At 47.2% G+C, this 27,425-nt stretch overlaps 2 protein-coding genes and 1 long non-coding RNA gene across 11 annotated transcripts; 1 reads left to right on the forward strand and 2 right to left on the reverse strand.

Annotated features, from left to right (window-relative positions):
• ITGA10 (integrin subunit alpha 10) lies at window positions 1-23,558 on the reverse strand. Of its 8 annotated transcripts, none has more exons than XM_077155922.1 (31): window positions 23,459-23,558; window positions 21,529-21,887; window positions 19,913-20,024; window positions 19,615-19,724; window positions 19,292-19,383; window positions 18,950-19,064; window positions 17,649-17,776; window positions 17,328-17,476; window positions 16,551-16,701; window positions 16,146-16,311; window positions 15,939-16,012; window positions 15,579-15,723; window positions 15,215-15,363; window positions 14,837-14,980; window positions 14,492-14,695; window positions 12,386-12,516; window positions 11,816-11,982; window positions 11,576-11,718; window positions 11,060-11,173; window positions 10,766-10,851; window positions 10,474-10,615; window positions 10,203-10,295; window positions 9,961-10,037; window positions 9,744-9,833; window positions 9,276-9,360; window positions 8,990-9,103; window positions 8,651-8,731; window positions 8,411-8,524; window positions 3,406-3,501; window positions 3,020-3,133; window positions 6-2,300 (listed from the first exon to the last, which is right to left on the reverse strand). In XM_077155922.1, the coding sequence occupies exons 2-31, from the start codon at window positions 21,833-21,835 to the stop codon at window positions 2,235-2,237; spliced, it is 3,759 nt and encodes a 1,252-aa protein (XP_077012037.1). In that variant the 5' UTR covers window positions 21,836-21,887; window positions 23,459-23,558; the 3' UTR covers window positions 6-2,234. The 8 variants fall into 8 exon arrangements, with proteins under 8 accessions (XP_077012043.1, XP_077012041.1, XP_077012040.1 ...); XM_077155924.1 differs by having other exon boundaries at window positions 12,386-12,489; window positions 21,489-21,887; XM_077155923.1 differs by having other exon boundaries at window positions 21,489-21,887.
• LOC143679708 (uncharacterized) lies at window positions 11,002-16,407 on the forward strand. The gene is made up of 3 exons (XR_013173903.1): window positions 11,002-11,075; window positions 11,523-11,716; window positions 16,134-16,407. It is a non-coding gene; the product is annotated as an uncharacterized LOC143679708 (long non-coding RNA).
• PEX11B (peroxisomal biogenesis factor 11 beta) lies at window positions 22,955-27,363 on the reverse strand. Of its 2 annotated transcripts, none has more exons than XM_077155930.1 (4): window positions 27,232-27,363; window positions 26,419-26,534; window positions 25,883-26,084; window positions 22,955-23,558 (listed from the first exon to the last, which is right to left on the reverse strand). In XM_077155930.1, the coding sequence occupies exons 1-4, from the start codon at window positions 27,285-27,287 to the stop codon at window positions 23,153-23,155; spliced, it is 780 nt and encodes a 259-aa protein (XP_077012045.1). In that variant the 5' UTR covers window positions 27,288-27,363; the 3' UTR covers window positions 22,955-23,152. The 2 variants fall into 2 exon arrangements, with proteins under 2 accessions (XP_077012045.1, XP_077012046.1); XM_077155931.1 differs by lacking the exon at window positions 27,232-27,363 and adding an exon at window positions 27,042-27,128.
• Between the last annotated feature and the right edge of the window lie 62 nt (window positions 27,364-27,425).

The raw sequence follows: 27,425 nt of genomic DNA on the forward strand, positions 1-27,425 counted from the left end.
TGGGTATGCTAGAAGGGCCATGGGTTTCTAAGAGGAGGTTCTCAGGAGAAAAATAAAAAGAAGGGTCTGGTTTAGATTTGATTTCTACCATTACAATGTTAAATAGCTACTTATCACTTTAGAGGGGCCACACTAATGTCTCATTCCAAAACAGAAGAGGCACAGGATAAAATTTAGTGGGAGGGGCATAAAAGAACAATCTTTGGGATCTGTGAAGGGGAGGTGGCTCACCAGATCAGAGGTACCACCTGGTGCTTCAATGTTCAATTTCACAAGGTGAGAGGATTATTCTGTAACAACAGCTACCATTTACTGGACACTTACTGTATGCACCACTGAACTTCTACCTGGAATCTGACTGAGAGCAGTCCGAGGACTGTGCTCTTAGCCTGTGGAGTCTGGCCTAACTCTGACCAGCAAGAGTCAGAACTCAATTTTATTGTAGTTGGAGACCAGAAGTCACTGCAGTCATTTACAGTTGGTACCAGAAGTGTACAAACTTACTGCAGTTATTTGCACTTTATATTCTGTGGTCACTTAAGTAGGTAGGAACTCCGGGAGGCTGGAGCACATCTCCATTGGGAAAGTCACAGAAAACCTTTCAAATACTTCCTGACTTTGCCTTCAAGATTCCATTGTTTAAGGCCCCAGGTGAACCAAGAATGCACCTTTCACCATTCCTGAGCAATCCAGATCCAAGGGAACTCAAATAGAACCAGAAGGCATTTGACACTGAACTTTATTTGCTCTGACCATCTGACACACTGGCTACCCTACAGGGAAACAAGACAGTGCCCAAAAGGCCAGCTCTCTGCAGAAGGCCAGAGACATGCCAAAACAAACACCGTGGCCAGGCTTTCAGAACAGTCCAGGAGGACAGGTTCTGTGGCCGCTAGTCAATTGTCCGGTCAAGTCTCCTCTCTTCTCAGCTCTAAATGGGTGCTGATTCTTCAAATGGCTGCTGGAGCTGTACTCTGGAGACCAGTAACTGACTTAGGTGTATCTCAGACTTGATTGCAAATAAATATTTCATCCCAATGGCTGAGCATGCAATTCCCTTTATGGCCATGACCAAATAATGGGAGTGAAGGGAGTGGGGGAGAGTCCTGAGACAAGTTAACTTGGGAGTTTCCAGTAAACATCAGGCAAGGGCTGGTGAACTGATTCTACCCTCAAAGAAGCCCTACAAGGTAAAGGTATGACTGGGGCTGCCCAGAAACATTTCTAAATTGCTATTTGTGGCACAAATTAGGGCTGAGCAATGAAGAGCTTGTTCCTTAGAGATTTTATACCACCCACCGTGACTTCTTCTTTAATGCAGACCCCACTTGTCCAGATGCCTCAGGGCTGCTCCTTCCCAATGACAGTAAGGCGAAAGGATTTCCCACCATCAAGCAGCAAGCCTCTACCTGATCTCTGGAGAACTGGGGGCACTGAGGCAGGCCATGGGTGGGGAAGCTCTGGGGAGAACACTGCCTGCAGTATCAGTATCGGGTCTTCTCTGTTGTTCCAGCTCTAGCCACCTGGGGGCCCCTGGCTCCAGGTCAGGCACCAGGCCCTGGCTTTGCGGCCCCGCAAAGGCCACCCACCCGCCTCACGGGAAGCCCATGCCCAACCCGCCTGGCGCAGCTCCATCTCACCAGCACCTGAGGGCGGGCTAGGGCACAAGGTCTCAGGTTTCAGAGGGATGCCAACTGCCCATCTAAAGGCCCCTCTGTTCCTTGGAATCGTACAGAATGTCTCCTGTGGCTTTTTCCCTCCCTCCTTTTTTCCTGTTGACTCTCCCCATCCGGCTCTCTGAATCACCAGACTCCACAGGAAAGCAGCAGATGTTGACTTTACTTCTTTCAAGCCAACATCAGTTCCCTCCTGTGGAGTAGGGGGCAGGCAAGACCGTGAGGAGGAGGGGACTGGAGAAGGATAACCCTCATCCCTTCTAAATTGTGAGGGCAGATATGGAGAGAATCTCAAGTGTCAGGGAAGGGGTGGGGGTGGGGGGGCGGGAAACGGGGGGAGTTGGGGTGGGGGGACTGGTGTTTTTGGTGTCAATCCTTCTTGGTGAAGTAAAGTCTCATCTTTTGCTAAAGGCATCCTCATTATTCAAAAGACAGTGCAGGTTTGGGGAGAGGAACCAGAAGCTTCTTCTTGTCCCATCAGACCCCTCAGACCTCCACTCTCATGCAAGTTTCTTGGAGAAGGTACCAGGGAGGATCTTCTAGAACCTTCTCCTACATTCACTGCTCCAACCTTTCTTCTCTTTTGTCTTTCTCAGGGATCTTCTTTCGGGCAAAGAAGCCAAGCTGTAGAGGAAGAGATACAAGTCATCACCAAATGCCTGGCTGGGGACCTTGCCAACAGCTCGCAGACTTATCTGAAGTCTGTACTTTTGTTCTGCTTCCAAAAATGGAATTAAAATTTTATTCAATTAGAATAAGCAAACTCATAAAGAGTCAGAATCTAGACTATAGGTCACCAAGGGACAGGGTAGGAATGGAAAGTTAAGGTTTAAAATGTACAGGGTTCTTATTTGGAACAATGGAAATGTTTTGGTAATGGATGGTGGTGATGGCAGCACACTGTAAATGCAATTAACAGCACTGAACTCTATATACGAATATGATTAAAAGGGGGAAATGTTAGATTGTATATATTATAACATAATTAAAAAAAAAATCCATAGTTAAGTTAAACCATGGACAGCACAGTTATAAAAACATGCTATCATCAATGTTAACAAATGTTCCACACTAACGCAAGGTGTTGGTGGTGGGGTGGCTTATAGAATCCTGTATGTTATACACGATTGTTCTGTAAACCCACAACTTCTCTATTAAATAAAAAAAATGCAAAAGAAATTATTTTATTCAGTTTAGTTTTGTTCAGCTAACATTGTGAAGCAGATACAAACCTGATCCCCGCAACCTGCCTGGCTGCCCGAATCCTCTTCTCCCCACTATGATTGGGGATTCCTCAACTCGCGTCCACCGAGCCCCATCCTTAGCCCTGAGGCAGCGCTTACCTTCCAGAGGCAGAAGGCAAGCAGAGCAAGCAGAAGCAGCCCTCCCAAGACACTGCTGATGAGGACCCACAGGGAGAGGGGGCCAGGGCGAGTCTGAACCACCTCCAGGAGGCTCTGCGGGGGAAGAAGAGCTGGTTTTTACCCAGTCAGCCTCACCATACATTAAAGGAAAACCAGCCCCCAGACAGAAGAAATAATTACTTCTTTCTACTCAAAGGAAAGAAACTGAAGCTGGAATGGAGCCTCAGTATCAATAGATTTATCATTATGGCTCACCAACTGCTACCTAGCAGTGATGCTTCTGGTCTAAAAAGGCCCAGGGGTGTTCTTACCCCGTCCTCATTCTCACTATTTTGGCAACTTTTAGTCTCAGTCCCCAGCCCTACCTCAGTCCAACGAGAAGCTTCAGTCAGTCGTAGGACACTGCCCTCCTCGGTTCCCAGCCCGAAGGTGCTGACCACTGTTAGAGTCTTGAACTTGGCCTATGGAACAAGTAAATGGGAAGGCATTTGAAGTAAGCCGTCGTAAGGTGCTGTTTGTTTGGAACCCCAGAGGCAAAGATGTAGCTGAGGGTCATGACTCCAAGGATGCTCAAGAACAGAAGAAAATGGTTGGCGACCAAAGAGAGGAGGGTAAGTAAGTGGAAATGCCTCTGGCCCTTCATACACTCTACCTTAAATACATTCTACTCCCTTTGCCTTTGGCTGACCCCTACTGCTTTCTTTGGGTGGAGGTTTAGCTGTCACCCACTCTGGGATTTAGGGAAGTGTTTCCTTCTGATAAAACATCTGCATCAGTTACTCTGCTTATTTCTCTGCCTTTCATCACTGAACTATAAGCTCCTTAAAAGCAAGGGCTGTCTTAAAACGTCCATGTCCCCAGTGCCTAGTGTAGGTCCCCTAGTGCCCAGCACAGTGCAAAGTACATAGAGATTTCTTAAGAAATCTTTGAAGAAAGGATGAAAAAAATGAATGAAAAAAAAAAGAGGAAACACAGAGAACCAGACATGGAGAGGAGTGGTTTGCCAGACTTAACTTCCCTAATATAAGCGCCTATATCACAAGGATCTTGTGTTGTTCAAAGTACATGGTATATAGAAAAGCACAATATAAATCCCTAGTGCTAAATAAATTACACATTATGATGTCACTGATCTACCAAGGAACTCACACTGATTTCCAAATACCTATCATGTTATGTTCAATTCATCTAGCTAGCTTTAGAGACCTTTTATAATTCAGAACTATATTATTTTATTTTCCACAACTCACCAATACAAATCCTGCATGTATTATCAATCATTTATTTAGAGTTCAGAAATCAACCCACACATTTATGGCCAACTGTTTTTTTTTTTCCTGTAACAGACAGTATTTTATATGAATGAAATAGGGTCTTTTTAATGAAATGGAAACTGGATCCATCATTTCAAAAGGCTTAAAGACTAACACAGGTATATTTTTGGAATTTTCACAGGAATTTTTAACAGTGGAAGACTTACTTTTTTTTTGTACGCTGTATGGCGGGGTCACATTTCATTCTTTTTCCAAGTGAGTGTCCCATTGCTGCAGCACCATTTTTTTAAAACTTTTTTTTATTGTATAGTATAACATATATACAAAGCAAAGAAATAAAAAAGCAATAGCTTTCAAGAGCTCTTCAACAAGTAGTTACAGGATAGATCCCAGAGTTTGTCATGGGCTCCCATACGATCCTCTCAGATTTTTCCTTCTAGCTGCTCCAGAATATAGAAGGCTAGAAGGCTTAAATATTTTATCATCATCACAATCGACTTTTTTTCTTTCTTTTTTTTGTGAAAAATAACATATATACAAAAAAGCTATAAATTTCAAAGCACAGCACCACAATTAGCTGTAGAACATATTCCAGAGTTTGACATGGATTACAATTCTACAATTTTAGGTTTTTACTCCTAGATACTGGAGACTAAAAGAGGTATCAATTTAATGATTCAGCATTCATATTCATTTGTTAAACCCTATCTTCTCTGTATAACTCCACCATCACTCTGTATAACATCCACCCCTCACTCTTTTTAGGGGTGTTTGAGCTATGGCGATTCTAACTTTTTCACGTTGGAAGGGTCTGTCACTAATATGGGGTAGGGAGATAGAACTATATCTGATGTTCTGGAGAGGCTGGGCCCTCTAGGTTTCAGTTCTTACCTGGTTCAGGGACCCATTGGGAAGTTGTAGGTTTCTGGAAAGTTACACTACTGTATGGAACCCTTGTGGAATTTTATATATTGCCCTAGATGTTCTTTAGGATTGGCTGGAATGGGGGATGGCAGGTTATGATAGATAGCAATGTTTAACCGAAGCAACCTCCAGAGTAGCCTCTCAACTCTATTTGAACTCTCTCTTCCCCTGATACTTTATTAGTTACACTTCTTTTCCCCCTTTTGGTCAGGATGGAATTGTTGATCCCACAGTGCCAGGGCCAGATTCATCCCTGGGAGTCATCTCCCACGCTGCCAGGGAGACTTTCACCCTTGGTTGTCATGTGCCATGTAGGGGGTAAGGTGATGATTTCCCTTGCAGAGTTGGGCTTAGAGAGAGTGAGGCCACATCTGAGCAATAACAGAGGTCCTCCAGAAGTAATTCTAAGGCATGCCTATAGGTAGGCTAAGCTTCTCTGCTACCTACATAAGCTTCACAAGAGTAAGCCTCAGAATTGAGGGCATGGCCTACTGATTTAGGTGTCCCTAAAGTTTGACATAGTATCAGGGGATTCCCTGATGGTAAGGTTTAATAGTTCCATATTTTTTCTCCCAACTCTCAAGGGACTTTCCCAATATTTTTGATTATTTGCTTAACATACTCTAGGATGCATCCAGACATTACATTAATCTATAAAGGATTAAAGGACCTCTTTCTTATTCTGGGTTTTCTGTGTTTCAATTGTTCAGATGAGCTATACAGATAGGTTGAGTTAGGTTATGCGCTACTGAAAATTTCAGTTCCAGACCAAATAAATATGGCCAACTGATTTTTTAAAAAAATTTTTATTAGAGAAGTTATAGATTTGTAGAAAGTCATGTATAAAGTATTCAAAATACAAAGTTCCCATATATCATCCTATCTATTAACACCTTGCATTAGTGTGGTACATTTGTTATATATGATGAAAGAACATTTTTATAATTGTCCTATTAACTGTAGTCCGTCATTTACAAGATAGCTCACTGTGTGGTACAGTCCTATCTTTGTTGGTTTTTTTTTTTCTTAGTAACATTTATACAACCTAAAATTTCCCTTTTTAACCACGTTCACATATATAATTCAGAGCTGCTAATTACATTTACAATGTTGTGCTACCAGCACCACCATACATTTCCAAAATTTTTCTACCATCCCAGATAGAAACTCTTTACATTGTAAGCCTTAACCTCCTATTCCCTACCTAGAAGTGGAATCTCTGTGTCGTCCGGTAGTTCTATACTTATCTTTTTGTGAGGACCTGTATATGGCCAACTGATTTTTGCCACTCAATTGGGAAAAAATAGTCTCTTCAAAAACTGATGCTGGGAAAATGGGATCTCTACTTGCAAAAGAGTAAAGATGGACCCTTACCTCACACCATATACAAAAATCAATTCAAATGGATCAAAGACCTAAATATAACTGCCAGAACTATAAAACTCCTAGAAGAAAAAGTAAGGTAGCACCTTCAGGACCTCATGTTAGGCAGTGGTTTCTTAGACTTCATACCCAAAGCACTAGCAAAAAAAGAAAAAATGGGACCTCATCAAAATTTAAAACTTTTCAGTCTCAAAGGACTTTATCATTCAAGCAAAATGACAGCCTACACAATGGGAGAAAATATTTGGAAATCACATTTCAATAAGGGTTTAATATCTAGAATATATAACGAAATCCTTCAACTCAACAACAAAAAGACAAAAACCCAACTGAAAACACGCAATAGCGTTGAACAGACATTCCTCCAAAGCAGATATATATATGGCCAAAAAGTACATGAAAAGATGCTCAACATCAAGAGTCATCAGGGAAATGCAAATCAAAAGCACAATGAGATTCCATTTTACAACTGCTAGAATGGCTACTGTTAAAAAAAAAGGATGTAAGTGTGGGAGAGGATGTGGAGTAATATGAGAGGAACACTGATTCATTGCTGGTGGGAATGTAAAATGGTGCAGCCACTAGAGACAACAATTTGGAAGTTCTTCAGAAAGTTAAGTATAGAATTATCATACAATCTGGCTATTCCCTACTATTAAGTATATACCTGAAAGAATTGAAAGCAGATACCCAAACAGATATTTGCACACTGATGTTCATAACGGCATTATTCACAATTGACAAAAAAGGGAAGCAACCCAAATATGCATTCCTGGATGAATGGATAAACATGTGGCATATATAAATACAATGGGTTATTATTATTCAGCAGTAAAAAGGAAGGAAGTTCAGATACGTGTAACAGCATGGATGAACCTTGAAGACATCATGTGGAGTGAACTAAGTTTGACACAAAAAGACAAATATTGTATGATTTTACCAATACAAAATACTTAGAATAAAAAAACTCATAGACTTAGAATTTAGAAAACAGGTTACCAGGGAATGGGGTAAGGATAGGGAATAGTGAATTAAGACTTAATACATATAGAGTTTCTATCTGAGATGATGGGAAAGTTTTGGAAATGGATGGTGGTGATGGCAGCACAACACTGTGAACGTACTTAACAGCACTGAATTATATATTTGAATGTGGTTAAAAGAGGAAATTTTAGGTTGCACATATGTTATTAGAATAAAAAAAGACCCACAGCACTACACAAAACAGTGAACCCTAAATTCAACCAAGTACTGTAGTTAATAGTACAATTATAAAAAATGTGGAAAAAATCAATCATTCATTCATTTAATAAAAATATATTAAACACCAAAATTATTTAGGCATAGTGTGGAAGGTTGAAGATATTTACCTCCAACAGGGCATTTTATAATGTAAATTGGCAGCTGATGGATTAACTGATTAGGTTTAGGTAATCTGTAAATACTAGGTTACATATTAGTCTATATTAATCAATATAAATTAATTTATGTTAACATTTAATAATTAAATAGTAAGTATTGATACTAGTTTTCATTACCCAATAAAATTCACCATATGTTTAGCTCATTATTTCATTTAATTCTTCACAACGACCCCATGAAGTAGGAATTATCATCTCCATTTCAGAGATGAGAAACCCACAATTCAGAAAGGTGAAATAATTCGTTCGTGGTCAACAGGCTAGTGAGAGGCAAAATGGGAGCAGAGCTCCAATCCATCTACCTTCAAAGCTTATGCTGAAGCTCCGGATAGGAGCCGAAGGGGAGAAGAGTCCACGGAAAGTCTTACCCTCCGGAAAAACTCATTGTGGACCAGCCTGAGTAGCCCGACAGAGGCCTCACTCGCCTTTGCCAGCCGCCCGAGGCGGCACCTCACGACCTGGCACCGGGCGTTGCTCCCGTTCTGCCAGGAGAGAGAGGCAAGTCAGGACGCGGCGCTGAGAGAGCCGCTCCTCCCCTTTCCAGGCCCACTGCCTTGGCCTGGGCTTTCCTGCGTGCCCACTCCAGGTGCCCTCCTTGTCACGCCTACCAGTCTGCCCGTGTGCTGCAGCTCCTCTGGATGCACAGGGGCTCCCGGGGGCTCCGTCAGGTTCTGCACTGTGCAGCTTGCCTAGAGGAAGACCCAATGTGAGGGATCCTCCTGGTGGTGGGAGGCCAGCCACCCTAGGCTGAGCAGGAACATGCCACCCATACTCTTGCAGTTCTTCCTGAGAGAGTCCCTTCCTTTCTTCTCAAAGAGCCACGTATGTAAAAGGAGGGTGTCCCAGGGGATGGAGAAGATGGGTAGCTAGTGTAGGTGTGAGCCCAGTTTCTCTGAGTCCACCGACTCAAGGCAGCAGGCTTCCACACACCCCCGACCCAGACTCACATTGTTAGTGATGAGCTGAGACAATGACAGGAAGTAATTGCCCCCATGGGCCACAGCCGGGAGGAGGGCTGAGATGATGAGGCCACTGACCACATAGCAGCCAAGATTCTGAACCTGGGATGAGGAATGGAAGTGGTGAGAGGTGGGAGACAGAAGACCCTTCTCACGTGTTTCCCTCCACCCAGATACCACTGAGATCTAAGAGAGACCCCTCCCACTCATTTCCCACACAGATGCTGCTCATCCCCCTCCCCTCGCTCATACCAAGGTCCCTCCAGCTTCTCACCCTAAGAGTGGTTTTGAATTCCGGGCCTGGCCCCACGGGGAGGACCCCGGATGGGTGAACCTCATAGCGGTGCAGGGTGGACTCACTGTGTGAATCCCAGGTCAGGAAGCACACAGGCACAGCCATGACAGACACAGGGGCATACGATCAGCACACAGGCATGGGTTCACAGAAGACAGGGCCAGCACAAGAATAAAGAGGTGAGGGCACAGGGAAAAAACAGAAATAGACATGACATGGACTTGGTGCAAATTTCATGGCTACATCTCATCTCTTCTTCCCCCAGCCCCCCACCCCCCCACCCCACCCCCAGGTACTAGTGCTCTATTCCTAGGAAAAGAGAAGGTTCTGCATGAGTGAGATTGAGGGCAAAAAGGTGGAACAGTCCCAAGGTTTGGGGTTCTATGAACCCTGAAGTACATGGAGAGAGAAGGAAGAAACATAAATGGTACGAGGGTGGGGTCATACCTAGAGAACAGGAGGTGAGGCTCATACTGGATGTAGGCTGAGGCCTGGGCCACGTTATCCTGAATGGTCCCATCTGCTTCCAGGCTATCACTGTAGGGTCAGGTAGACAGGCTTGCACCCGAGTCCCTCTCAGACACCCCTCCCTGGTGGTACTCCCCCATGCTCTCCGGTCAAGACCCAAGAGACAAGGTCTGGGAGGAAGTTCCCTTGTTCTCACCTGGTGGTGGTCAGCCTCACGAGGACCTGGTTCAGGAGAGAGGAGCAGCTAAACTCAAACTCCAGCAGAAAGGACACCTGGGAGGGAGGGCAGGGGACATGGGGTCATGGAAGATTTCACCTCATAAGATAACTCCAGAGAAACAGGAGCCCTTGTATGCCTCTTTCCCTGGATCCCCAGGCCCCACAGATCCCAGCCTCTAGTCTCCCAGAGCTCCCTTCTCATCCTGGGCCCTAACTCACGTTGGCTCCAGTCTGGAAGACAGGATGCCCCACACTGCAGAGCCGGGCGTGAGGGGAAGGGGCTGCACATTCCAGCTTCACTGGGCTGTCCCTCTGAGGGCAGAGGAGATGGGGTAGAAGGTGGATCTGAGGCTGCAGCTGTAAGTCAGCTCTCCTGTCCCCAGCCTCCAAACTATGCCCTCCTCCAGAGCACCTCAGGACTGAGGCCAATGCCCCAATCTTCTTTCTCCTCCTTTCTCCCTTCTCCCCAAACTCCTTCTCCCAAAGGCACCTGAGCAGTGAGGCTGGCCAGGTGGAGGTTTCTGGAGAAGCTGAGACTCAGGCTAGTGTTGTAGGCATTTTCCTTCCTGTTCTCCAGAGTTGCTGACACCAGCACTTTCCGCCGGCCACCTCGAACCATGAATGGGGCCTTCCTAGGGGTGGTGGATAAGGGAGAGCCCAGGAGCTGCAGGGGAGCCAAAAGCCTCACTCCTGTTATCCTGGGTGAGTGACCACCCCCCAGCACCCTTCTAGTCCCTTCCAATCTGTCTCAGGTCACTCTGGTTTAGCCAGTTCTAGCCTACCTAGAGCCTCTGATGTCCATATCGGCTCGGAGTACCAAGTCTGCGACACACTCATTGTCAGGGCCACAGTCCTTGGAGAAGGGGACCTAGAGGGGAGAGAAGGGGCTAAGAGGGAGGCTAGGAGCAAAGAATGGGGTTGGGGGGAAAAGTGAAGAGAGGAGTGGGTATACTTTGCTTAGGGGGTCCCTGGTCATACTTTACTGTGATGTCACGTCTCCACCCTCCCCTTCCTGTGACTTCCCTGAAAAGGACAGTGCTGGGCCCAGGGGCAGGGCGGGGCTTGGCACTGCTGACCAGCTTGCTTATGGAGGTAGGTGAGCCCTCATCCAGCACAGGCCCTGGCTTGGTGGTGTTATCCAAGGCAAACGTCACGGTCAAGGCCACTGGCCCGAGGTAATCTGATGCGTCCTGAGGGAAACCAGAGTCAAGGGTCATGGAAAGTCAAAGTTAGGGCTACGCGCAGGCAGAGCGTAACAACTGTAGTGGTCATCTACTGAGGAGTTCTGTGCGCTGGGCACTGTCCTAAGGTTTTATAAATATGATTCAATTTAATTCTAATACAACTCCTATGAGGTAGTTATTAGTATTATTCTCCCTTTGCAGGCAAGGAAACAGGTTTGAAGGTTAAGTGGCGTGCCAGAGCTCACAGCCGGTAAATGGCAGAGCTAGGGTTCTGACCCCAAGACAAAACTCCCTCCTCATTTTCCCAGCTTCAGCTTTCATTCTGATGCAGTTGGAATTCTTCCTCTAATTTCAGCCTAACCCTCACTCCCAGGCCCGGCTGTAAAGCAGTTCCTGTCCCCTCCTCACCAGGACATGGAAGTACAACTGTCCACATGTGACATTCCCCACACTGAGCTGGAGCCGCCGAGTGGTCAGCCTCTGGCCAGAGCCGTCAAATGCCGCGCGTGCCCCAGCCATCTGCTCGTCCAGTGAAGCTGTGAACCACAGGTCTGAACAGGGGAGGCAAGAATGAGAGGTGGAGAGGGGTCCAGAGACCCAGGCCGACAAGGGGCTGCGGGCTGACCAGAAAGGACCGTAGTCACTTACGGAACTGGTGATCCCAACGGCCCAGAGTACGAGAGGTCACTAGGAAACAAAGGGCTGCAGTCAGGCAGGCTGCTTCCTGGCCTCTCCGCCTACAGTCCCGCCGAACCACACTGATGGCCGGTGGGGTCACCTCCAGAGAAGGGGACAGGTGGATAATGGGCCTGGAACTGAAAATAGGGTGGGAAAGAAATTCTAGGGGTAGGAGGTAAGCCCTTTGACAAGTGTTTGCCTCCCCATGGTCAAAGGGCAGAATGATGCTGTCCCCACTTCAACATCTACCCACAGGGACTAGGTGTACAGGTTCCACCTTTCCCTGAACGCCCAGACAGAATTAAGGTAATGGCCGACACTTCAGAAACATGTGTAAGGCACTGTGTTAAGATCTTTACGAAGGTTATCTCATTTAATCCTCAAAACGAGTCTCTACGGTAGGTACTGTTCTTATTCCCATTTTATAAACTAGGAGGTTAAGTTGACTAAGACAATTCACATCTGAGTTTGTGGCTCCAAAGCCTGGCTTTGCATGGCTGTGCCTTGCTATGCAGGGCTGGCTGAGCTGGAAGCCCTCACCTGAGCAGGACGGCCGCCCCATGGGCACCCACAGCCACGTCCACCAGGCCATCTCCATCCAGATCCAGTCGGCCGTCCACACTTCGGCCAAAGTAGCTGAGGGCCTGTGGCATGGAGACAGCAGCAATCCGCTGAGAGGAGGCAAGGGGAGAGTGAGGCAGGGACTCAAACACCTGGCACCCCTTAATCCTCCCATGGGGCATGGGAGTAAAAGAAATTTCACTAAATTTCTGTTTAGTGCTCCCTAGTTCACCAACCTGTGTCCTATCCCATCTCTTTACTTTTTCTGCCTACTGATTAAAGCACTTGCTCAGTTTGGGTCTCAAGAGCTTTCTTTTCTTTATATACATATTTTTTTATTGACAAAACAACATATAAATACAAACATTCTTAACATACAAACATTTCATACATGGTGTACAATCAATGGCTTACAGTATCATCACATAGTTGTGCATTCACCATCATGATCATTTTTTTGTACATTTGCATCACTCCAGGAAAAGAAATAAAAAAGAAAGAAAAAGCTCATACATACCATACCCCTCCCCCTCCCTCTCATTGACCACTAGTATTTCCATCTACCCAATTTATTTTAACCTTTGTTCCCCCTATTATTTACTTTTTTATCCATATTTTTTACTCATCTGTCCATACCCTGGATAAAAGGAGCATCAGACACAGGGTTTTCACAATCATACAGTCACATTGTAAAAGCTGTATCATTATACAATCAACTTCAAGAATCAAGGCCACTGGAACACAGCTCTACAGTTTCAGGTCCTTTCCTCCAGCCACTCCAATACACCATAAACTAAAAGGGATACCTATATAATGCATAAGAATAACCTCCAGGATAAGCTCTCAACTCTGTTTGAAATCTCTCAGCCACTGACACTTTATTTTTTCTCATTTCTCTGTTACCCCTTTTGGTTAAGAAGGCTTTCTTAAACCCTTGATGCCGGGTCTCAGCATATCCTGGGATTTCTGTCCCATGTTGCCAGGGTGTAAGCCACCCCTGGGAGTCATGTCCCATGTAGAGGTGGAGGGCAGTGAGTTCACTTTCCATGTTGGCTTAGAGAGAGAGGCCACATCTGAGCAACAAAGGAGATTCTCTGGGGGTGACTCTTAGGCCTAATTTTAGTTAGGCTTAGGCTATCCTTTGCAGGAGTAAGTTTCATAGGGGCAAACCCCAAGATCGAGGGCTCAGCCTATTGATTTGGTTGTCCTCACTACTTGTGAGAATATCAGAAATTCTCCAAATGGGTAAGTTGAATATTTCCTCCTTTCTCCCCATTCCCCCAAGGGAATTATTTGCAAATACTTCTTTACTCACTGCCCAAATCACTCTGGGATTTATCGGGGTATCATACTAACCTGGACAAACCAACAAAATGCCATGCCCTATTCAAGATTCCATGTACTTATGGTATTAACTAAACTGTCCATACAAGTTAAATTAGGAAACACACTACCCAAAATATAAATTTTGCACCAAATAAACATCTCACCCTTTAGTCTCACCCAGAAGTTGAGGTTTTAAAACATGGACTATACCATCCTTTATCCAGCCTTCTGGTATACCTTAGACCTATCCATATTAGCTTCATTCATATCTCTAGTTGAAGTCTGATCCCTTTTTCAACTTTTTAAACAGTTCCTGTATGAGGTACTGTTGACTTTCATAGCTTCAGAGCTGTAACTCTGAGTCTCAGGTATCACATAAATACCCGAAGTTTCTGGGAAAGACCATGTTATATACAAACAGCTCAGTGTCTCAGAATTTAGAATTAACATTTCCACCTCCTGAATATATGTGACAGCTGTAAGAGCTTACAATCTAGGACCCTTTACAATAAGCCCCAACCTGATAACCCACACTCTCGACTTTAGTTCACTGAGTTTTTATATTATAGTTAGTCCATATGATTGAGGTAGGATAATATTTGTCTTTTTGTTCCTGACACTCCATTCAACACACAGTCCTTAAGGTCCATACTCCTAACTGTATGCCTCACAACCTCATTCTGAAGAGGAATCTTAACAGGCAAAGAGAACTCCTTTCCTCCCCACCACCATTCCCTGCCCCACCTGGGCACTCCTGACCTGGGCAGGACGAGGCCGAACTCCACTCTGGGCCCCGTGATACAGGTACAGTGCTCCCCGGTGCCCATCCTCAAGGGGGGCCCCCACAGCCACGTCAGCAAAGCCATCTTGGTTCAGGTCAGGAAGGGCCTCCATGGCAAAGCCAAACCGAGCATCCTGTGGGGGTTCTGGCTGGAGTGTTCTCTGAAGCGTCAGCAAGGGCTGCTGATGGAGGTGAGGAGAAGACAGAAGATGCTGGTCTGACAGCACTAACCTCTCAGCCAACCCTTAACACCCATGCTTTCCCTCCCCTCCACCTTCTCTCCCCACCCCACACTAGTCCTAGGGGGTCCCAGCAAGTCTCACCTGGCCTACCAGATAAACATAAACACGTCCTGTCTCCTTGTTCTGGGGTCCCAGGAACATGGGAGCAGCCACAAGTAAGACATCAGTCATTCCATCCCCATCCGTATCCAATGAGCAGAGCACACTGCCAAAGTAGGAGCCGATCTGGGGAGTGGCGGGTGGTGGCAACCCCGGAGAAAAGGGAAGGTGACTGTAGACAAGTGGACTTGGTGGGAAGCAAGTCCCAACCTGACGGTCTGGTCCTTACACCCTTCACTGACTCTGCCAACCCAAATTCAGCACAGACTTCTAAGGCCTCTCTCTGTCCCTTACTCTTTCCCCACAGCCCAGGGGTGCCTCAGGGATCCAAGAGTCCCACCCTCCTTTTGAATGCCATACCTGCTCCCCCTGGAGGCTCTGGGCAACCCTCACAGCCCCGTCTTTCTTAAGCTGGAAGGCGATGACCTTTCCTTGATGTCTAAACCGAGGGGCCCCTGAGAGAAATAGGCGGCGACCACCCCGCAAAAGCATAGAAGAAACAGAGTAACCTAAAAATGGGGAGGAATCAGGGTTAAAGTGAAAAAAGATGGGTCAGAGTGAGAGGACTCCCTAAAAGCACAACAGGAGGTCCAGGGGAAGCAGCAGGGGGTCAGTGAGAAACGGGAATTATATGAGTTAAGAGGGAGTCCTTTATACCTCCAACTGGAAAAACACTCCCTCCACCCCAACTCCAACCAATTTTCTGTGACTCTCTGCTACTCACCCAGATAGGCTGCATGGTTCTGCAATGCAGAGGGGAACTCATCTTCCAGGGCCGTTCGTGGGGGGAAAAGGCGGTGACCTTCTTCAAGCCAGAGCACTGAGCCCCCCCAGTCATAGGCCCCCACCATCCCAAAGAGAATCCCATCCTATGGGACAGAACCAGATGAGGTCACTGAAAAGACAGTGGGGAATATGGAGAAAAACTCTCCAGGGTCACTGAGGGTATACTGGAGTCAGCTGGAAAGGCACAGAAAGGTAAGCATAGAGGTTGGTTAAAGGAGGAATCTGGACAAGCCCCAGGGTTGAGACTGCTTGGGTCAGAGGTTAGAAGGGGTCATGAAGGTATGAGAGTCAGTCTAACCTTCAGCCGATGAGTGGAGAAACCAATCTGAGACATTTCCAGCCCAAAGGAGCTTTCATTCTCTCCATGGGACCCTTGGGCATGAAAAAATACCAAGGCAATGATAGGGGAAGACAGTTCATCTTTGATGTACTGAACTCATTACAGAACCTACCTATACTCTAGACTCCTCCACCCTGTTCTTCATTTCTCTAGGGCAATAATTACCTTCAAGGCCAAAAATCCGGTCTCCGAGTGCATCCACAATGTCGGTCAGTGCGGCTTCATCTGTGACGTTAAAGAAGAACCGCTCATCTGGATCACTGGCAATAGTTCGGATTTCCCGCAAGAAAGAGGTGGGGTCTCTCTGCCGCCGGAGGTAGTGACCAAGGACCTGGAGTCAGAAGATCAAAAAAGGGGTCTGTCGGCTGTGTGGAGTGAGGTGTCAGTGCTGGTGTAGAAATCGTCTACTAAAGTGAAAGAAAGGAAATACGGCTGAAGTCTGGGAAGTAGTCACTGCTTCTGTCTTCCTAAATGTTGCTGCCTGCTTCATTCTCTCTGTTTGTAAGTGTCAGCCCTCCCCTGCACCATGCCATGGCCTCCAACCCTCCTAGATCTAGAGACAGGTCTTACGGCAATGCCATAACGTGTCACTCTTCTGGCCTCACAGGCCTTCAGTGCTGCAGGAAGCTCCTCCCCGTCATGGGATTCTCCATCGGTGACGACTACCAATAGCCTGGCAGCCTCTGGTCGGCCCCCATGGGCCTCACTGAACCCTTCTATGCTGAAAAGATAAAGATGTGAGGTGTGATGAGATGCATGCAGACACACACACACACACACAGGACTTAAGAAATCAGTCAGCAATTCACTGAGGTCAGGCACCTTGCCTCTTTGTCCATCTCCCCAGCAATGTCTACCATGGAGACTGGCACCCAACAACACTGTGGATGCCTGCATGTCACATACTATATAGAGCAGCAGATCATCCATGCAAATTAGAACAAAATTAATCCACTCAGACATTCATTCAACAAATACCGCATTTAAGAACACAAATGTGAAGGGAGCATAGAATAAAGGAGAATGGACAGGTCAGAGAAGGCTTCCCAGAGATGAGTTTTGAATCATTTCTGGGACATAAGTTGGGAGAGAACCTGAGGGCCAGGATCAAGGTGAGTCAGGAAGGATGGGGAGACAGCTCCATCTAAGGAGAGAAACAAGGCAGAGACATGGAGAGACATGCAGTGACAGCCAACTTAGCCTCCTTCCCACCCCCCACTGCTAATGAGCACACCAGTGTAAGCTTGCAGGACATCTTGGGACATACATACTGCACTCCACATCTGCCCCTAACCCACTGAGGCCCTATCACTCAGGCTCCCCACATCCCCCTTCACAGGGCCTCACCAGGCTGCCATTATTGCTTGGGCAGTCTTTGTTTCTCGTCCCTCCCGCCGACTCAGGTTTCTCGCTGCTCTCACCACTTCTTCCTTGGTTCTGAAATCTCCCAAGCACCATTCATGTACAGGACTCTCCCCATACTGTACCAGCCCCACCTGAGAATAAAGTGTGCACCCAAATAGAATGTGCGTATGTTTTGGGGGTGAGAGAGGAAAGCACGTGAGGGAAGGGAGGTGAACACCTGGATACTACTGAGGACACCACCTACATTTATCTCCTCTCTCCCTGCCACCTCCCTCCAAGCCCTTCCATACTGCCTTCTCTTACCTGTATCTGCTCGGGGTCAATAAACAGTCTCCCTACCAGTCTTCTTAGGAAAGTGCGAACCTCAGCCCAGGGGTAGATGCTGTTGGAGCCATCCAAGACAATGACGACATCCATGTAGGTGGGGCAGCCTAGGAGGACGGGACAGTGATGGGAAACAAAGGGACAGAAGGGCATTGGACATGGAGGCAGAAAGCGAAGAGGTCACAGGAAAGCATATTCAACTCTTAACATTCGTTGAGCACTTCTTACATGCGAGGAGGGCACTGTGCCAGGCCCTAGATAAGTACAGAGATGAATAAAAGAAATACATTGTTGGGGACATTGAGATGTCGTCCACAAAAGGCATATTCAGGTCCCAATCCCTCGTGCTATGGGTGTGAACCCATTTGTAAACAGGACCTTTGAGGATGTTATTACTTCAGATGTGCCCAAAAGGAATGAGGGTGGACCTTATCCAATATGGTAGAAGTTCTTAGAAGCAAAGGAAATTGGACAAAGAAAGAAAAGCCAAAGGGGAGCAGCCAGAAGTTGGGGTCAAAGGAATACAGGAGAGAAAGGAGAAGAGGCCATCATGTGCATTCCCATGTGACGGAAAAGTCAAGGAACCAGTTGCTGGCCAGCCAGAAGATACCAACCCTGGGAGGAAGCAAGCCTTCTAGCCTCTGAGACCCATGAGCCAACACATTCTCGTTGTTCAAGCCAACCCGTCATATAATATTTGTTTTAGCAGCTAGGAAGCTAAAACAAAGGCGTGTACACGATTTACTAAAACATAGAGTACAAGGAATTAAATGCTAAATAGCAACAGAGCACCATTCTGTGCTGTGAGGGAAGAAAAGAGGGTCAGTCCTGATGGTAGGAAATCAAAGGAGGCTGCAACTGAGAAGATATCAAAGGCTGAAGATGTTTGAGGGGAAGAAAATGTACGGAAAGGCAGTTAGGAGAGAACACTCTAAACAAAGGGAGATGAAGGTATGAAAATAGAGAACATATGAGAATGGTGAGATGAACGCGATGGCCAAGGCACAGAGTATGTGGAGGGATACAGTGTGTGTTGCGTTTTTGAAATTGATTAGATCAGATAATGGAGTTTTAATGGTAAGGAGTCTCCTTACTCTTTAACGGTAAGGAGTCTGCACTCTGATCTGTGCGGAAATATGGAGCATTCGCGAGCCATATGAGGTAGCAGTGAGGATAGTCACGTTAGGCCCCCCGCCAGGCATTATACCCTTTTGCCCCACCTTTTCCCACCCCGTATGCCCTCCTGGGGACTGAGTCCTCAGGCCTCTCCTCTAGCTCACGTTGGGCTGTGGGTGCCAGGCTTCCCTGGGGCCGGAACGAAGCATCTACCCGGGCACAGATCCCAGAACTGAAGACAGAGGAGCCACAAGCACGAGACCAGAGAGGGGCACAGGCCTGAGAATGGGTGGGGGAAAGAGTTACTGTCGGGCTTGGGAGGGCACTCTCAGAGCATGCTCCCAACTGAACAAGGCATTGAGACCACTCCCCGACATTCCCTTCTTTGTTTTCTACAGTTTTTAACATCTGGATACCCTCCACAAAGACCAGTTTCCCTTGTCACAACTGCTGTTTTCTCTGCCATGAAACTTCAGAAACCTCCCACCACTCTTTCCTTAGCTCACCATGAATCCACCATCATCATCTGTCTCTAGTAGAGACATCCCCAGGTGCATATTCACAGCAGGTCGAGATGAATTTCCCAGTGGATAGTCACCTGGTTCAGGGAGCAGGGCAGAGAGAATAAGAGCAGGGAGTTACAGATGGAGATGCTTGAATTCAGAGTGATTATGGAAGAGAAAGAGAAAGTATCAGAGAGGACTGAGTTGGGGGTGTGTATGATATATAGATTATGTGAATGAAGAAGCTGAAGCATGGTGTGGGGGGTTCAAAGCTACCAGGGCAGCGAGGTAAGGGAATAGGAGACGAAGGGAAAGCATCTTCTTACCCAAGTGGCTCTTGGAACATGGGACATTGGAGGATTCCCCCACAGGGCAGCGATAGACGTCCCCCCTCCGGTCACCTGAAGGCCCATCCCAGGGGGCACCCACGAGCACCCTGAGAAGAAGGTGTGGATATAAGCATAGTGTGAGCATGAGATAGGCCAGAGGGAAAATGAATAGGGTGATAAATTTAGAGCCCTAGTTACCTCCAAAAGATCAGATCAGCTTAGATTCCAATCTATCGTACCTCCCTTTTACCAGCACCATCACACCCCAACCATGGCCCTCTGGTTTCCCTCTCACCATCGCTGTCCACCCCCAACATGCTGTAAGACACTGTATCCAAAGGCAGCCTCAGGTGGCCCTGGGAATAGGCGTGGGTGATGCACATCCAAGTTAAAGGGGGAGCAGAGACCTGGAAGGCCAGGATCATGTGGTTAGCATGAAGTGGTTGGAGAGGTCAATGAGAGCCCAGAGAGGCACAGTCAGTGAAAAGTCATGACAGAACATTTTGATCTCAGTCTTTATCTCCCTCCTTCGCAACTGCATGCCACCCTGGCCTCCATCAATGTCATTTACTCAGGGCCCCAAACATGGTCCCCTTCCTGTGTTTGGTTCCAGATCTAACCTGTGGCCATCTGCCATGCTATGCACAACTGCATTTTTCATTCCTGCCCCTGAAATCTCTTTCACAGACATGTCTGGAAAGGACAAGATACTTTTTTCCACATCATTCCTCCTACACATCCTAGTCCCCAGCTGGAAGTCATGAGGGAGAGGGCCTTTCTGCAGGCCAGTACATCCATTCCTTCCAGATTCTCCCAAACCCCAGGACCACAGGGAGAAAAGAGGAGACTAGAGAGCACTGTGTCCGTCTCCTCTTTCTATCTCTTCCTGACTCCCACTGTCAATGTCACACTCTCATTCTTTCTCCAATGTCTAGGTCTCTGGTTGATTCCAGCCCTGGAAACCTCAGTGGCAATTAACTGGGTGGAGTCACCCGCCTGCCCACACATACGGTTTGCCATCCGTTCTTGTCAAGAGTCCCACCACCTATGTTTCCCACAACTCTCTTCCTTTCTAAAGAACTCACTCTCCGAACCGTGTCCCTGCTGTCAGAACTCCGGGTTTATCTAACGAATGGGCTCCATGACTTCCTCAGCCCTCAGCCCTTCTGAAAGCCCCTATCTTGTCCTGACTCTTCCCTCTCAACCCAATTTTTTTTTAACTCAAAGATGGTATTTTAGGAACTAAAGATTACAGGGCACTGTTGAAAAATTCCAGGCCTCTGGTCCCTCTGAGAATTTCCCCCCACACACACCCCCTTTACACCTCCACCCCTGGTGTCTTGCTCCTTCCTTTCGAGCAAACCCCTCTTGGGACACCCAATCACCACTGCCACCGGTGGCTACAGCTTTACCCCAGGCTAGGACCATTTTCAGAAGGGTATTTTGCACATGACCCTTTTTTGCATCCAGGATACTGGCAAGAGCTGTATGAACAGAGACTGTAGCCCATTTGTTAGATGAATCCAGTTTTGGCCACACGGGTGAGTTAGTTATGTTCAGGTCCCAGGGGCCACCAAGGGAAGGAGGAAGCAGGGAGGAAGGTAACAGAATGCATACTAGCCACGCAGAAGTCCACAGCATGTTTCTTTTCCGTCTCTTCACTCCTCCAAGGGCTTAGGACAAAGGTTTTAGATAATTGGACACAAATCTTAAGCAAGGCCCTAGGCAGTTTAATTCCTGCCAGTCTTAACAGCAAAGCAATCGGTGTGCATGCTCACACACACAAAGATATGTAGAATGAGTGTTAACCTCCCGCCCTAATTTCCAAGAGTCTTAACTCAAAAGATTCAAATGCCAAACAATCCGTATACCTTCCATTCCCACCAGAGATCCAGAAGGCAACCCCCTCACCTGTCAGGAACACCAGGGGCAAGAACAGGTGAAGGACGAGGGGCAGCTCCATGCCGGCTGTTCCACCCGAATGAGAAGTCCTCAGTGCCTCTATTCTCCTTCGGTTTTCTTTACTTTCCCTCCCATCCTGCCCCTCCCGCTGGCAGCTAAAAATAAAACTGGACGGAATGGGAGGGGTGATGTGGAGAAGGGTGGGTGCCCCAGACCAAGGGGAGAACCGAGCAGCCAGTCCAGTTCTCTGCCGTGCTGCCCCCTGGAGGCTTCGTGTCAAAACCCAAACACAGTTCTTGGCCATTTCTGCTGTCATTTTCTCTTCATTTTTCTCTTTCCTGTGTTGTTGCCAGGTCAGTAATGTTTTCCTCGGGTTTGGAATAGAAGGCAGGAGTGAGAGATAGGTTCTTTTTACTTTTCAACCTTATTTATCCCAACCTGAGAGTAGTGATATTATTTACCACCCACCCAGGAGGATTCCAACATGTGAAAACAAAGCCCACAAACCAAGCCCCATCTCTACGCAGCTCCATTTGCAGCTTTTAGCCTCTGCTGCCTGGTGGCATTATAGTGTCGGAGGGACTGTAAACGATGCATTAGTGTAGAGTATGCTTTGTGGAACTGGTATCAGTTATTTATCATCAGACCCCATCTCTTTGACGAGGGTGTGACTCCTTGAACTTGGGACCGTGAAACATCACAGCTTTTTGTCTCTCTTCCGTTTACCATTGTGCTCTGCATACTGCAGATGCTCAATAAAACCTGTGGATGATGATCCTAGTGGTCAATCCCATGGAAAGTCCAAAGCATGAAAAGTGACCAGGGATTTCCAGAACATGAGGGACCAGACCATATGTCGGTGAGCAAACCGATCTTTAATTTGCTGATCTGGAAAGCTTGCTCTACAACCTGGGCGTGAGCCACAACTATTTACACAGAATCATTGTACAGTATTTACAGTGAGACACTAGACACAGCATCATTCTAGACAGACTAAGGAGTAAGAACAGGCTAAGGAACAAAGCTCTGAAATCAAAGTTAAGCAGAAATCTGCAGGAGTGAGCAGAGGGAGGGTAAGGGCCACGTGGCGAGGGAGGCTGGTGAGGCAGTCGTAAGGGCAGAAGAGGAAGCATCACACAACCTCTGGGGCCGAGATATGGGGAGAGTTCACTGGAACATAACAAGTCTTAAAAATTATGATTTAGAGTCTGAAAGGGGAAAAAATCTGTCACAAGCCATTTCTGTCAGAAAAAGAAAGAAGATTGTTAGTTAGAACCTCAAAGATCAAATTTTATACCTCCCCTCAGTTCCCTAAAAGGTAATGCTGCTTTGGATTATATTCCTAGGACAAGGGACTGAGAAGGTAAAATAGAGAGTTATATAGAAACGAGAAACAAAAACTTATATAGACTCAAGAGGGACAAAGTAAAAAGAGTCAAGAGAGACACACAATGTAATAAAAGGGGAAAAGAGAAAGAGCTCAGGCAAATCTGGGTATCAGAAAATCACACTATTGACTTCAAGAGTTGCATTTCCTACCTAATTTTCTCCAGAGCTCCTCCCCTACCTGGTACATCGGGATCTAAGATTCCATCTCACCAATTCCAGTTCCCTCCTTATTCTGCACAGACTGTCAGGGCTTGAGTCGTAGCCAGGGATAGATTAGTGTGAGAATAGACAGGATGGAGGACACAAGACCACAAAGCCCCACAACCCCAGGGCCACAGCGCCAGAGGCCTAGTTTGTCCAGCGGAATGAAGAGATCACAGGCATTCCTGACCACATCCAGCAGAAGTGGGGGATGACCTCGAAGGACTCGAGCCAGGAGCAGGACTCGGAACTGAAGCTTCAGAGCCAATTGGGGCAGGCCTCCTCCTGGAGCCCCTGACCCTCTACCACCCCCAGTTTCAGTTCCTCCTGGGATTCCTCCCCCAGAAACCTTCAGTCGCCGGCTACATGCTGAAGACTCTTGTTCCATCAGTAGGCGAATCTCATAGGCATCACGGCTCAAATTCATGATGAGGGAAAACAGATAGTACCTAGGATACAAAAGGGCAGAAGGGACAGTGAGGGCATGTAAATACACTTAAAATATTCCCGCTAACCTTTTCTTTTTCTTAATGCAAAGGCTTTACACGTTAGAACACTAGAAATGAATGCTCTTACCCTCTACAACAAATGTTCTCCCATCTTCCTATAACTAATACGTGTGTACGTATAACTTAAGACCCTGGCTTAAAATTCATGTGCATCACAAAATCTTCCAAGATAAGCCTCAAGTTTCATAGTTCCATTTGGCAACCCATTAGCGTAAACCCATTCAACTTGAACTATCATCATGCAAACCTGTTTTGAAGGAACAAGCTTCGGTTGTTTCAGAGACTCAAAGACAGTATGGGTCATTGAAATCCAATCCTATTTTTTTTTTAAATGAACCCAGTTTATTGGCTTGCACTCAATAAATTGTTCTGTCTCCAAAGCATATCCTGAATCCAACCACCTCTATATCATATTCCACCACCACAGTCTAAGCCACCATCATCTCTCACCTGGACTACTGCTTTAGCTGTCTCAGTGGCCTCTCCTGCCCTACCCCTCCACCCCAATCTAATCTCATATAGTAGCTGGCATGAACGCAAAGGACAACACAGCTCCTGTTCTTAAAATTCCCCATGGCTTCTTTACTGTCACATTTAGAATAAAATCTACACACCTTCAACAGACTTACAGAGCTGGTCCCTACCTCTCTAACTACATCTTACACCATTCTTTCCTTCAGACACTTATGCTCCAACCACATTGGTTTCTTTCTATATTTTGAACCCACTAACCCTGCTCCTGCCTTAGGACCTTTGTACTATCTATTCCACCCCCTCCCCAAAATCTTCACATGGCTGGCTCTTCCTTGTTCTTCACGTCTGAGCTTAAATGTTAACTCTTTGGAGAAGCCTTCCCTGAACCCCCAATCTAAGTACATGGCCCTATTTTAATTTCCTGCATAGCACTTACCACTAATTTTTCTTATTTATTGTTTATTTAAATAAATCTGTCTCCTCTCATTACAATGTAAGCTCCATGGGAGCAGGGACCTTGCTTGTCTTTACCACTATACTCTTGTCTACAGCAGAGTCTGCCACATATTAAGAGCTCAGTAAATATATGCTGAATGAAATAAATAAACATGGGATATGGACTCTTCTAGGGCACTGCTTTTCCATAGCACTCCAGCCACTGCCAGGTCTCTATCCTTCACACATTGTAAGTATGAGAAAGCTTAAGAGAAAAGCAAAGCAGAAATGGAGATGGAAAGGAAATAAAACATTAATATCATGAAAAATAACAAAGAGAATCAAAGGGAAAGAAATTAAAAATATACAGATGATATGCATACAGAAAATTTTATTCCCAAATTGTATTTCTCTCTGCCTTCATTACTAGCCACCTCCTTAGTCCCAGCCAACACTATCTTTTGCCCATATTAGGGCCTCTCCTCCCCCACTGCAATCCATCTTCCACATCAAAACAAGAATGATCTTCTCCAATCATGACTTGAATTATTCACACTCCTGCTCAGAACCCTTCAATAACTTCTCATTGTTCCTCAGAATAAAATTCAAACAAAACAAAGCCAACCAACAACAAAAAAAACTTACCATTGCCTAAAAGGCCTTACATGATCTGGACCAGTATCAGTGCATGAATACTTACCTTCAAACAATCTTTTTTCTATTTCTTGATTTCCCTAGAGTCTTTCTTCATTTAAGGCCTTAGAACATGTTATTTTCTCTGTTTGGAAAGGTCTTCTCTGATACTCTTTGCTTTATCTAAATCTGACTCAGGCCTCAGGTCTAAACTAAAATATTATTTTCTCAAAGAGCTCTTTCAATCGAAATTAGCTCCCCTGTTATATTGTCTCGTAACAACCTGTACTTTTTCTACAAATGTATCTGAATGGCTATTTAATATCTAACTTTCCCCCTAGGCTATAAAAGGCTTCATGAGAGCAGGAACCATATCTGTTTGGCTCTTCACTTTACCCCGTGGGCTATAGTAGCTCTTAATAAATTTTTTCGAATGAATGAATTAGCAGACAGTAAGATCGCATAACCTGCTGTACAGATGAAAACATAATTAAAGCAGTGTAATAGCTTATGCTGCCCAATCTTAGTCGTTCATCATGGAAGAGCTCCTGTCTTCCATGGGCCCCTTCATAACTCCCTGATAGCTAAGATCTAAATGCAGAGAGAAAGCCAAGGGATTGATTAAAGCACATACACTCTGCGAAGATTCTGAAAAGATCTTTCTCTCATAAAAAGCAACTTATTCAGTCCGGAGAACACAAAGTGGTAAAAGGACATCAAACCTGAATGAGCGCTGGGCCCACTTCTCCTGATCTACACGGGGAGCCAGTCCAGACTTTCCAGCCCAGAGCACATTGTCACAGGCGAAGTACAAGGCCCGATTGAGGTGACCAACGGTGATGCAGAACCTCAGGACCACATCTGACAGGTGCACGGCTCGTTTGGCTGACTCGAGGGCATCCGCTGAGTTACCCAGGCGCAGAACTTGTGGGGATTCGCAAGGATGTGTATAGAGTGACAGAGAGCAAGTCAAAGAGAAAGAGAAAGTAAGAGGGTGAAAATCAAGCAAGTGACAGAAACAACAATAACAAACAGGGAAAAAGAGCAGAAACAAACTTACAATTTAAATTCATGTTTTACCTCTAATCCTACAATACTCCTTTACACCCCTACCCTACCATTTTCTTTTCTCAGTCGCCAGCCATGCGGAGGGTAAGTACCGGCGAAATGAGGGAGAACCGGCAGAGGAGAAGCCCAGGGAGGAGGAACTGCTGGGGATGGAGGAAGCGGGCTGCTCCGAGGAAAGGCAGCGACTTACGCTTTCTCCCCAGGCTCAGGTGGCCCTCCAGCTGCTGGATCTGCTTCTGTAACTCAGGACTGGCCCCCCGTCTCTGCAGCGCGTGGCCGAGGAGGCAGCAGGCATACTGGGCAGCCCTGGAGGGGACAGCACAGGAAGGCAGAGGCCTCCATCGCCCGCTCAGGGCCCTCCAGAGGCGGCTTCCTATACTGAAAGCACTCGTTCCCCCTGTCCGTGCTCACGTCTTACCCCGCGTCCTCCAGGATGGAAAAGGGGGAGCCCTAAGGGTGAAAGGGAGCCTCCAAGGAGGGTGGGGCCCGCCTAGGGTTGAAAACACACAGCGCTGGACCGTGAGGCGGCACGGAGGGAAAGCGGGGGGTCCGGCCGAGGAGCACGGGCGAGAGCTGGTCTGGGCCGTGGCAGGGGCGGGGGAGAGCTGGAACTAGTCCCGGACAGCTGGGGGTGCACGTCCCGAGGTCTCACACCGAAGGACGCCAGGCCCGAAGAGGGCGCCGAGGCGTCGCCCGGTGACGGCGGGGGGCGGGCGGGAGGCTCGGGACGCGCCCATCGCCGTCCCCGCCCGAGAGCGAACTGTTGCTCTCAGCTAGGCTCGGCAGCCCTGACTGCCCCCCGGCCCCTCATGCCTCAGTTTCCCCATCTTTCTCGGGAGCAGAAACGACACATCTCCTCACGCCGGCAGCGAGCTGCGCCTGGCGGCCCGTCCGGGCCCCCGTAGCCGGGCTGACCCCTCGTGACCCCTGCAGCGGGCGCCGCCCTGGCCCCCCGGAGGGCCCCTCTCAGCCTGGCCTCGCCCCTCCCCTCCTTGGGCCGCACCTACACAGCCGTTCCCGGGCCTGGCTTTGAGCACTGAAGCGGACCCAGGCGTCCATGCCGGCCGCAGCGCCGCCTCGCCGGCCGCCCCGCTCACGCCCTCAGGGCGACGCCGACAGCGCCTCGTGAGGGACAAAAGCCCCGAAACCCGCGCCGCGGAGGCGGCCTGAGGCGACGCGGCCCCTACGCGCACGCGC

This window comes from Tamandua tetradactyla, chromosome 4, assembly GCF_023851605.1.
Source record: "Tamandua tetradactyla isolate mTamTet1 chromosome 4, mTamTet1.pri, whole genome shotgun sequence".
Classification (NCBI taxonomy): Eukaryota; Metazoa; Chordata; class Mammalia; order Pilosa; family Myrmecophagidae; genus Tamandua; species Tamandua tetradactyla.